At 46.7% G+C, this 11364-nt stretch overlaps 1 protein-coding gene across 1 annotated transcript in view; it reads right to left on the minus strand.

The window, feature by feature from the left end:
* The window catches only part of MECP2 (methyl-CpG binding protein 2), an 87079-nt gene extending 81905 nt beyond the window's left edge, over nucleotides 1–5174 (minus strand). Inside the window, 2 exon segments of the mRNA XM_056856168.1 lie at nucleotides 4950–5018; nucleotides 5020–5174. Of these exon segments, the coding sequence (XP_056712146.1) occupies nucleotides 4950–5018; nucleotides 5020–5093 (143 nt within the window). The 5' untranslated portion in view covers nucleotides 5094–5174.
* Between the last annotated feature and the right edge of the window lie 6190 nt (nucleotides 5175–11364).

Genomic DNA, 11364 nt, shown 5'->3' on the forward strand with positions numbered 1-11364 from the left:
ATGGTACCATTGCTGTCCTCAACCACAGAATGCAATTTATGTTAACTCAGAACACACAACATTTTTGTGGCACCTACAGACACTTAAACTTGTTTCAACCAACTCGATACGCATGTGAAACAGTGGCACCTTGTACTCTGAATTTCAAATCCAGATCTGTATATTCTCCCAAACCCACACATATTTTAGCATGACAAACAAAACGCTCCTTTGCACCCTGAAGACTCTACTACAGCGACAAGGTAGAAGTGGCTATTTGTACAATGTTTCCAACCAGTGGAAGAGCCCTAAAAGCTACCCACAAGAGACAGGAGCAATACGTTTGACTTTGCAAAGGGCAGGCAGCTAGGGTAGACGCACAGCTAACACATTCACATAGCCAACTTTTAAAAAAATAGTTATTCACATGGTTATAGTTTTACACAACTATAGCTGCTCTGCAAGCAGCCCATGAATTATTGGTGGGATGAAGTCACATCCAGATATCTCAGAGTATCCGGACTACAGCTATAAACAAAGCATTTGTTTGATTAGAGGCTGTATGTATGCGAGTCTGGATATCCTTTACTGGCTCCCTATTGTCGATGTGATAGCATGATTCAGTTTCGCACAATTACTACTACCTGCATGCTTAAGGCAAAATCCCGTCCATCCCCAACATATAGGTTCTTGGTCAACTTATCTAGGGATACAATATTAATTTTTTTTAATATACAGGTCACATTTACATGTTGTAGGGTCCATTCAGACAGCGGAAATGGAAGTAATTTAATAGCATAACCAACACTTCTATGCAATATGAGGCTGTTCAAACTACAATACAGTGTCAACCTAGGGAGTCGAAAAGATGTATGGCGTTGAGCTAGGAGTGCACAGGACCAGTGCAACTACACTAAGCTATGTTTTTAGCTGGGTATCTGGTACTTTTCCTTGGCCCTGACCTGGACAGCCCAAGCTAGCTTGATCTCACAAGCTAAGCGGGGAGGCCACCGACAAAGTCCACGGTTGCTACGCAGAGGAAGGCAATGGCAAACCACTTCTGCTCTGTCTCACACCTTGACCTGGATGGCCCAGGCTAGCCCGATCCCATCAGATCTCAGAAGCTAAGAAGGGTTTGCCTGGTTAGTACTTGGATGGGAGACCACCCAGGAACCAAGGAAGTCCTGGATCGCTACACAGAGGCCGGCAATGGCAAACCACCCTGAAGTCTCTTGACTTAAAAATTCCATGGGGGTCACCATACACCAACGGCTACCTGATGGCACTTTACACACATACACTTTACCTTCTTCCGTTTTTAAAACACAAAGGGGAGGGGGGACTTGTCAAGAGCATCCTTCGTCCATATTGACCATTGGTGTGCATGAACTCTCTAGGCAGCTCCAATGTGATTAAGGTATGCGTAGACAGACATGGCCACCATTGACTCACCTTACGGCACCTGCAGTGACTGTACATATGCAGAAGAGGTAGCTCAATCAAGCCTGCCTCAGGCAAGGCATTTCTCCTGGATGATGTAAGCAAGGCTGGGAGCGATAGGCAGAGCAAGTGGAAGAAGCGTGCCCCTCAGCCCTTGATGCTAGCGATGAAGAGATCAGTCACAGAGGCCATTTATGCACGGCTGTTTCCTTGCGGTCACCCCCGCGGACTACTTCGGGCTTTGCCTTGATTATGCTTGCATTTTCCAACTGTCAGAGGTCGCCTTGTTCTCCCCGTGTGCTTCCATGCATTTTGCCCACATTTTCTGGATGCTGGCTAAACACAAATCCAAAAAACGCGGGCAAAACGCGTGGGGAGAGGGCAGCGACCTCTGACGACTGGAAAATGCAAGCAAAAGTAGTTGGCGGGGGTAACCGCGAGGAAACAGCCATGCATAAATGGCCAAAGTGAAAGAGGACCAATATTACGGTCTTAACAGCTCAGAAGCAAGGGGAAATAGTTGTAACGGAGATCCACGCAAGGGGTTACCATATAGAGGGATTGAACTTTAATCAAAGAAAAAAATAACTCTTAATTAGAAATGACAGATTCTGACTGTGGACCCCATAATGAAGACCACAGATCATGCAAATGTTACTTAATAAAGCAGCCCAAGCCTTAACCAAAGTGGCAACAGTTTGCAACAGTACCTAACCATATTTGGGTGACGCGGACTACAAGATAAGCCAAGACAAAGATTTTAAGAGGCGATTTCGGTCCACTATAAATATATATAGATATAGATATTTTCTACAGCTTTTTCAGGTGGGATGTATTTATCAATTATGTCCAGACCAATTAAGAATTCTGTGAAACTCCAAAGCTTGCTTACTACTTTGCGGTATTTTGGGCAGCGTTAATAAAAAGGGGTTACGTCGCTGACGTCTTTAGACAATACAAACTAGTAAAATAAGAAAGGAAGATAAGGGAACACTAGAAGTCGGCATGGAAAGTCAGTGGCTGGGAACTTTTGGGGAACGGGTGAGGGGGGGAAAGAGCAAATAGTGATGAATGTGGTCTTTCCTCTACCTCTTGCAGATCCATTTAATTTCTGACAGACACACGTCATAAAAAGGGCACCTTCAGGAGCATTTCATACAGCCTCCCAAGACATTGGTGAACAATTGCACTCATAGTCAAAATAAAAAAACACCATGGTCTTAATCCACTACATCACCACCAAGGTGCTTTACTTCAGGGCAAGCGACACCCTGCGGGAGAACAACAAAGATATTTCCTTGGTAGCAACAGAACCAGCTTCCCTATGTAAGACCGGGTCCACTCCTACAAGTTAGGAAATCACGCCCACGTCAAGAAACTAGTTCAGTACCTAGGTAGGGGTTCCACACTACACCGAAATTACGGCTCTGCAAAGCACAACACGCCAAAATACGGGCACCTTAATCCAAGATGACTGCCATGTGGGCAGGAGTTCCCAAGGTTTTCACCTCTTTACGTTTCTGCCTAGAGGTTTATCCTTAAAGGAAAGTTGAGAACTTTAAGAATCTGACTCTGGCACGAAGCTACAAGTTACAGCCCATGTTCCACGCAGAAACCACAGTCATGTAATAAACTTAAGACTCCAGGACATATATCTGCAGCACGATTGGATACACCGATGAAAGAGTAGGTGAGGCAACGCTTTTAACACAAGGAAAAAACAAAAAATCCATACGGCTAGGAAGGTAATGTAAGGACTCTAGAGTAACGCAAGGCAATTTAAAAGTTCATTACAAGTCTACAGCATGTGGCAGATAACGCACTGGAACGCTTCCAAGGTTTCATAAACAAAAGCATGTAAATACCACCTATGAGAGTGACAAACATTGTGACATTAACCACTGCAGCAGCTCGTATCAACTCACGGCTTAAGGTGAGCAAAATAATTACTTGAAGGAGCAAGAAACTACTACAACAGTGTTGGGAACCTGACCTGAACCCAGCAAGTTGAACTCTGATGTTAAGGGCAGGAGAGAGAAAAAGCCCCCGACAGGTATCTATTTGGACATCCGCCCACTAGACGATAGCACAATTTGGAAGTATGTTTTAGCCTTCGTTACCTGGCACGCTCGAGACACGACTGCTAAACCAAAACCAACAGGATTTAGATAACAACTCAGTTTTGTGTACTATTTAACACCGAAAACATTGTAGGAGGAGATAAATGGCCACAAGGCCAAAAAAAAGCAGATAAGGGCCCCGTGCTACAGCTGGACATAAGCTCACATCGTAAAATGTTTCGACTACAACAGATAGCGAGAGAAGAAAATATCGAAGAATTGACAAGGATGACAACCCAGCAAGGCAGGAAAGTTAGCATCTACGGGGTGGCATGACACATGCCAGAGGAACATCCCTTTCGCCGATCTACCACGTCAGGAAAGATGACCCCGGCATTCGAAATAAAGGGCAGCGCCAGAAAACCTTAAGAGCCCCCAACGGGGGCACAGTCCTGTGTGGACAGAGGTGCGAAACAGCTGGCTCGTGCCAGGCAGCTGGCATAAGCAGAGGGCACCCCCCGCCCCAACCCCAAAATAAGGCCTTTGGGGCGGCATCACCCAAAGGGCAGTTGCGTTTAAGATCTTCAAGCAGAGTTGGGATCAGGAGGGCGGCAACCCATAGGAGAGGAGGGCAATAGATATACATATGGTGCATCACATCGAGTGGTTTTAAACAGCTGGCATACGCAAAGGACAACCTGGGGAGTAGCTGGCATGGGTGGGCAGCATTACCCAAAGGACAGCTGCGTTGGAGATCTTCAAGCGGAGTTCGGACCACAACAGTGGCAAGACACACGAGAGGGTAATATATAAATACACATTCACCCCATCGAGTGGTTTTAAAGAGCTGGGCATATGCAAAGGGCGATCTGGGGAGAAGTTGGCACGGGAGGGCAGCTGTGTTTAAGACCTTCCAGCGGAGTTTGGATCAGGACAGTGGCGATACACAGGAGAGGGTAATCTATGCATCGCATCGAGGGGTTTTAAAGAGCTGGGCATATGCAAAGAAGTCGGCATGGATGGAAGGCCAGGTCAGGGCAAGGAAAAGGCGGGGGGGTCCCTAGGAGAGGGCGGGGGGGGCAGCCCTGGAGGGGTGACATCAGAAGGGGAAGCCCCCGGCAGTTGTCACCTCTGACCCCCCCGACCCCCCCTCCTCCTCTCCTCTCCTCTCCCCTAGGGGCACACCTCGCGCCAGCATCCTCCCCCCCCTCCTCAGGGCGAGGGTCGCCCCTCCCCTCGGAGGGGGCCGAGGGGGGGGATCGCTGTGACGCACTCAGGGGCCCTCCCGGGCGCGCGGAAAAAGGGGGAGGAGAAGCCCCGCGAGCGGGAAAGGAGCCCGCGGCCTCGCCGCGCATCCCCGCCTCGGGGGGACGGTCCCCGCCGGGGTTCCCGCGCCGGGGCCCGCGCCGGTCCGGCTCCCTCCTCTCCCCCCGCCCGGCCGCTTTCCCTCTCCCTCCTCAGGTCACTCACAATCTCTCCTCGTCTCCGCTCGGCGCCGCCGCCATTTTCTTCGCAGCGAAGAAACCCGCGGGGGGAGGGGCAGACCGAGCCGGAGAGGAAGCCCGTAGCGCCAGGCCCCGCCCCTCTCGGACGCCATTGGCCGGCCGGCCCCATCACTCAGGACACCCGCCCGAAGTTATTGGCCCGGGCTCTCGCGCCCGGGCGAGGCTGCCGCGCTCCCGGCGGCCGTTAGAATTGGCGGGAAGCGCTGTCAGTTACAAGGATGAAAAGTGGGCGGGGGGACTCGAGCGCGCGCCGCCGCTGATTGGAGGGGGGAGGTTGTGCGGGCGGCGATAGGCCCGGCGGCTCATCGGTCAGCGTGGGAGAGGGCGGTGCTTAGGCACAGGCTGAAGGGTTTTGAAATGTAACGGATTTAACGGTCTTGTTTCTTCTCCTTCCCCCCCCCACTCCTTTTACCTCATCAGTCAGTGTAGGGCCGCCATGCTATTACTATTACCTTTGTTAGTGCCACACAGGGAGAAATGGTACAAAGACTGGCTCCCTTTTCACTGATGTCAAGGCCATGCTTTACCAACCAGTACATAACTTGTCCTAAGTGAGGTCCCTAAAACATGAAGATGTCACTACATCCAATATGGCGGCACTTATGTCAGCCCAACCTTTATTGACAGACTGGGTAGCGGCGCAGGCAGACTCAACCCAACCTCTTCTGTCCTTGCGTGAGGTAGCAGAGCCAGCTTAAATCCTACCCTGATTATAAAATGGATCTTTATGACAGCGTGCATTTTTGTTCCAGTGGCTGCTACAGCCAATATGGCTGCACTTATGTCAGCCCAACCTTTATTGACAGACTGGGTAGTGTAATGCCCAGATATAAGGGCTGGTTTAGAACACTATGTACTCATATGCACACACATGGAAGCTTTGGGGAAGTTGGTATCCGGGAGCCATGAACCAACAAATCATGCTCTCTGTGTCTGGTACGGCCTTTCACCGGTAGAGAGCTCTGAATTACCTTCATCTTTAGGAATGTGGTTTCTAGTTACTAAGATCACAAAACCTAGCACTTGCTTAGAAACAGCCTTCGGCCAATATCTATAGGTTATGCTGATTAAAGTGAAGTAGACCCCTAATGTGCATTGGTGCTTTTGTGTATCAATCTGCTTGTCAGCAGCCATGGGCCTGCCCCATGTGAATGCATAAATATTTCTGAGCTTCCTTTGTTTCTCGGGTGAGTAACTCTGCATCTTATTTGTGGGTTATTTCACCCCCAAGTCTGTGTTTAGCTAAATAAAGAACTGTTGCTCTTTTTAACCTCCTCCTAGTTGTCTTCATTGGACTCTATAAGACAACCAGGCACTTCAGTAGCGGCACAGGCAGACTCAGCCCAACCTCTTCTGTCCCTGAGCGAGGTAGCTGAGCAAGCTTAAACCCTATCCTGATTATAAAATGGATCTTTATGGTTGCATGTGTTTTTGTTCCAGTGGCGCATCCTTGCCATGGCAAAGATACATCTAATCTCCCACTAAAGAACACCTGTATGGTCATGTCACATGACATTTGTTCCCTTACAGCCATGGGTTTCCCATGAGCACAACATGCTCAAAACGGTTTTGTTTTCTTTGACAACAGTCCTTTTAGAATAGCAGAGCCAACATAAAAACTTGTCAGGGTACAAAGGTTCATTTTCAGCCAGAGAAACCTAAAGATGGCTCCGCTTATGCCAAGTTAAAATTCACCCACATCCCCATGGGCCAAGATCCTTATCACCATGCCATCCACGCGGCCCTGAATCTTTCTTCTCCAGCCACATTCATGCATGCTACTTTTAAGTGATTTTCAGCCCCTTTTCTAGTGCTGGTGTGCACATCCCAGTGGGTTTCTGGCCTATGGTAGGGTTGCCAGCTCCAGGATGGGAAATTTCTGGAGATTTGAGGGGATGTATAATCCCATAGAGTCCAACTTCCAAAGCAGCCGTTTTCTCCATGGGAACTGATCTCTGTCATCTGGAGACCGCTGCAATTCCAAGAGGTTGGCAACTGTACGATGCCACATCCCCCTGGTGAACGACAGCACCCAGTTTTACCCTTCCGGCCTGGGCACGATGTGGCCTGCAAAGAGGAGAACAGTCCGGGTATGGTGGCACCCAGCGAGGATGGGCACAGGCACTGTGTGGCCTAGCTTAACTCAGTCCTGGAGTGGGCTGCGTGTGGCTGGTGAAGAAGAGCATTGGTTCCCAGCTTGGCCAGCAAGGAGCAGAGCAGACACGGCAGCACCTGGCTTCACCTTGCAAAGAGGAGCGCAGACGTGACAGGGACGGCTTCAGCCTGGGCCTGACAGGGCCAAAGAGGCGGAGAACAGGTATGGCAGTGCCCAGCATGGCTGGCAACAGGAGCATAGGTGCAATGGAGCCTGGCTTGGCTGCCAAGCATGAGCATTAGGGTTGCCAACCTCCAGGTACTAGCTGGAGATCTCCTGCTATTACAACTGATCTCCAGCTGATAGAGATCGGTTCCCATGGAGAAAATGGCCACCTTGGCCATTGGACTCTATGGCACTTAAGTCCCTCCCCAAACCACGCCCTCTTCAGGCTCCGCCCCAAAAATCTCCAGGTATTTCCCAACCTGGAGTTGCAACCCTAGTGAGCATGGGAGCACCCAGCTTTGCACAGGGTTGCCAACCTCCAGGTACTAGCTGGAGACCTGCTGTTACAACTGATCGCCAGCCAATAGAGATCAGTTCACCTGGAGAAAATGGCCGCTTTGGCAATTGGACTCTATGGCATTGACGTCCCTCCCCTCCAAAAACCCTGGCCTCCTCAGGCTCTGCCTCAAAAACCTCCCACCGGTGGCGAAGAGGGACCTGGCAACCCCAGCTTGGCTGCTGAGGAAGAACACCCGGTTTCACCCTAGACCAGTTTGAGACTGGCAAGGAGCAGCACAGACACAGCAGTGCCCACCTTGGCCAGCGAGGAGGAGCACAGGCCCAGCACCACTCAGCTTGGTTAATGAGGAAGAGGACAGGCACACAAGGAATCGCCTGGCTTTGCCCAGCCAATGGGGTGTGGCACAGCGCTGTGGCACCTCCTTTCTCTTCAGCTTAGGGTTGCCAACTCTGGGTTGGGAAATTCCTGGAGATTTGAGGGTAGAGCCTGGGGAGGGATAGTAAGGTATAATGCCATAGATGCCACCCTCCAAAGCAGCCATTTTCTCCAGGGGAACTGATTCTGTCACCTGAAGATCAGTTGTAATTCTGGGAGATCTCCAGGCACCACCCAGAGGCTCACAACCCTACTTCAGCTGGTTCTGCAGCCCTCCATTAGATGATGGTCGTGACCCTTTCCCAGGCCTCCCAGTCTACCACTGGAAAGCACCATGCTGGATTGTGGCCTAAATTTGCTAAATCATTTTGCTGCCTAAAATATAATGCCAACGCTGAAAATAGATTTTGTGGGAAGGAGGTTGTTATTTTACAAGTTGTATGTATCTGAAATTGATATGTCATTGGTAGGTGTTCTTGTTTTAAATGAATGTATCTGTAAAAACACAAGAGGCCTACAGCCTCTTGGCAGAAAATGCATATATGACATTTTAAACCGCTAGACTACTTAATTTTGCAATGACTACTTAATTTTGCAATTATCATCATACTGTTTCCTCAGCATACACTAGATATGGCTAGAATAAAGTTCTCAGACAATGCTGATGTTGTTTACTCTGATGTATCTGAAGCACAACACGTTCTTTGTATTTGGGGTATGACTGAAACTGCCCTTCTGTCTGAATTTGGGGAAATAGATATAAATTAGAAAATACCACTGTGTGAAGTATTCTTCAGTTACTTCTGTCCACCCAGAACAAAAAACCTCAAGTTTTCATCTTCCCCCCATTTTTTTCTTTTTGTTTACTCTCTGCTGAGAAATTTTGGTATTTAGATACTTTTTTTCTGTATTTCATTTTGGCTCTTTCCTTGCTACAAAAATAGCTAGCTTGTTACAAGCTGGATATATTTGTAGCAAAAGATAGAAACCCACAAGAATAACAGACATAGCAAGTGCCTCTTACATATAATATGATTTTGTATTGCTCCCCTTTGTTTCCAAAGTCTTAGTAAAGATAAAATATAGCTTGCAACAATATAATCTTCTTTACTGAAATATTAAATTGTCACCAAAATTTCCCCTATCTCATAATCACTCCTGCTGATTGCCCCTCAACCATTTAACACTTACATTCCGGACCCAAAAAAGCTGGCAGTATCGAACAGGACAGGAAGGGGAGGGTGATGCGTCTTCTCCCCCCACTTCTTGACATTTATTTGCCTATAGTATATAGGAAATATACTACCTATAGTATACAGAAAATACTGTTTAAAGTGGGTCCAGCTTTAATTTAAAAAAATCAATGCAAATGTATAGGGAAACAAGGATGACTATATGTACACTTCTCCATCATTTTGAAAATGAGGAGGGAAAAACCAGAAATTTTGAGATAACCTGAAACATGTAATACTTATTTACCAAATCTAAATTTGCTTTGCTACTTCCTGAATATGAAACATACCTTATGTAGATTAGACAGCTAGAATAGTTTGGTACATTTGTGAAACCAAAATATATAAATGCTTTAAATCTCTTTTGAACAAAAAATAAAAATAGAACCCCTGATGGTGCTACCACCAGCTGTATTTAATAAATAACTAAATGTTGAAAAGAACCAACATCATGTTAGCAAACACAGGACATTTTTATCTGGCCTTTAAAATAGTATGTAGGAGCATTGTGCAAAAAAGCAGAAGACATTTGTGTTTCGGGGTGTGTGAACCAGCAGCAAGTGGGCTTCATTGGGGTTTACTGGAGATCTGGAACTGCTGTAAGAAGCCCCCCCCCCCCCCCGGACTAAAGGGCTATGAGGAACCTCCTTTATGTATATTGTGGTTTGTTTTCTTTTCTGCGATTGAAGTATATTTGGGCTACCACAGCACCTTGCCTTGTTGAGCTTCTGTTGACCACCCAAATCCATTACAGGTTGAGTATCCCTTACCCGGAATGCTTGGGACCAGAAGCGTTCTGTATTTTGGATCTTTCTGTATTTTGGAATATTTGCCTATACATAATGAGAGATCTTGGGGATGGGTCCCAAACCTAAACAAGAAATTCATTATGTTTGGCTGGTCTGATGGCAGTGATATTTATAATTAATTGATCAGTTACAGGTTTCTTTCTTCTTTCTCCACTCCCACTGTTTCACTTGACTAGTCTAAAAGGTAAGACAAAAAGAAAAGAAATTCATTTGTTTTATATATGTTTTATATACTCTTTATACACATAGCCTGAATGTAAATAAACAATATTTTTAATAATTTTGTGTTCATTGAACCATCAGAAAGCAAAGGTGAGAGGGGCTTGGTGCGCTGCCGAGGACCTGTGAGTAATCCCTGCTTGTTGGCTTGAAACGTTTGGTTTTTGGGTCATTCCAGTTTTTGGATGTCTGGTTAAGGGGTACTCAACCTGTAGAAAGGACTCTGGCACAATGGAGAAAGCACAGAAAATACATTCCTGGAATATACATAAGGAGTACAAATATATTTGGACATTCCGTTAAACTTCATGGCACATTGCACATTTGGACATTCAGTTAAACTTCAAGGCACCTATTAACTCTTTCATGGGAGTCAGCCACTGCTCTGGAATAAACATACCTAGGGGCAGGCTGCAAATTACCACAATGATGGTAGATGAAACCAGCTATCTGGAACCCATATTTATGAAATGTGTATCCTTCTCATCTGTAACCCAGATGCAGAGGAAGCAAAATTTCCATTCGGTAGTGCCATTGGGTGCCTTATTGGATAATAAGGCGGAAAGAGCGCTGATCAGGGTGCTTAAAAACCTGCCTGTATATGTGCTAGCAGTGGAGGACTCATCCTGCTTTAAATCACAGTCTGCCTCCTCAGCAATATTAATGTGCCTCAACTTTGGTTCTTTAATCTAGGTCTGAATTTTTTTTTTAATTCTTAACTTTCACATTGAGCTTCACAGATTTCAGAACACATAAGGTGTGTGTGGCTCCTCTCAGGTTTTTTTTCCCCACATTTTTGTTTGCTCCTTAATTGTGTGCTTGTTTTCAAACACCCATCAGCTTATTTAATTTGATGCAGAAATGGAGGAATCTGTGGCAACTGATAAGTCAGAGGCCTTTGCCCCCAAGCTGTAGGAGCAATATGCTCCCAATCTGGATCAAATACCTGGTTTTGTATTTTATGACATTTGAAAAATACTTTTCCAACAGCAAATCAGGCTGCTTGTTTAGTAACCCAGACAAATGTAGCTGTATTCTCTTCACTAACATTACAAGTTTCAGCCTTTGATTCTCAGATCTAGGAATTTTATAGCAATGTTCTTGACCGAAAAAATATTGTTTAC

The sequence above is a fragment of the Euleptes europaea genome, chromosome 1 (genome assembly GCF_029931775.1).
Source record: "Euleptes europaea isolate rEulEur1 chromosome 1, rEulEur1.hap1, whole genome shotgun sequence".
NCBI classification, from domain to species: Eukaryota; Metazoa; Chordata; class Lepidosauria; order Squamata; family Sphaerodactylidae; genus Euleptes; species Euleptes europaea.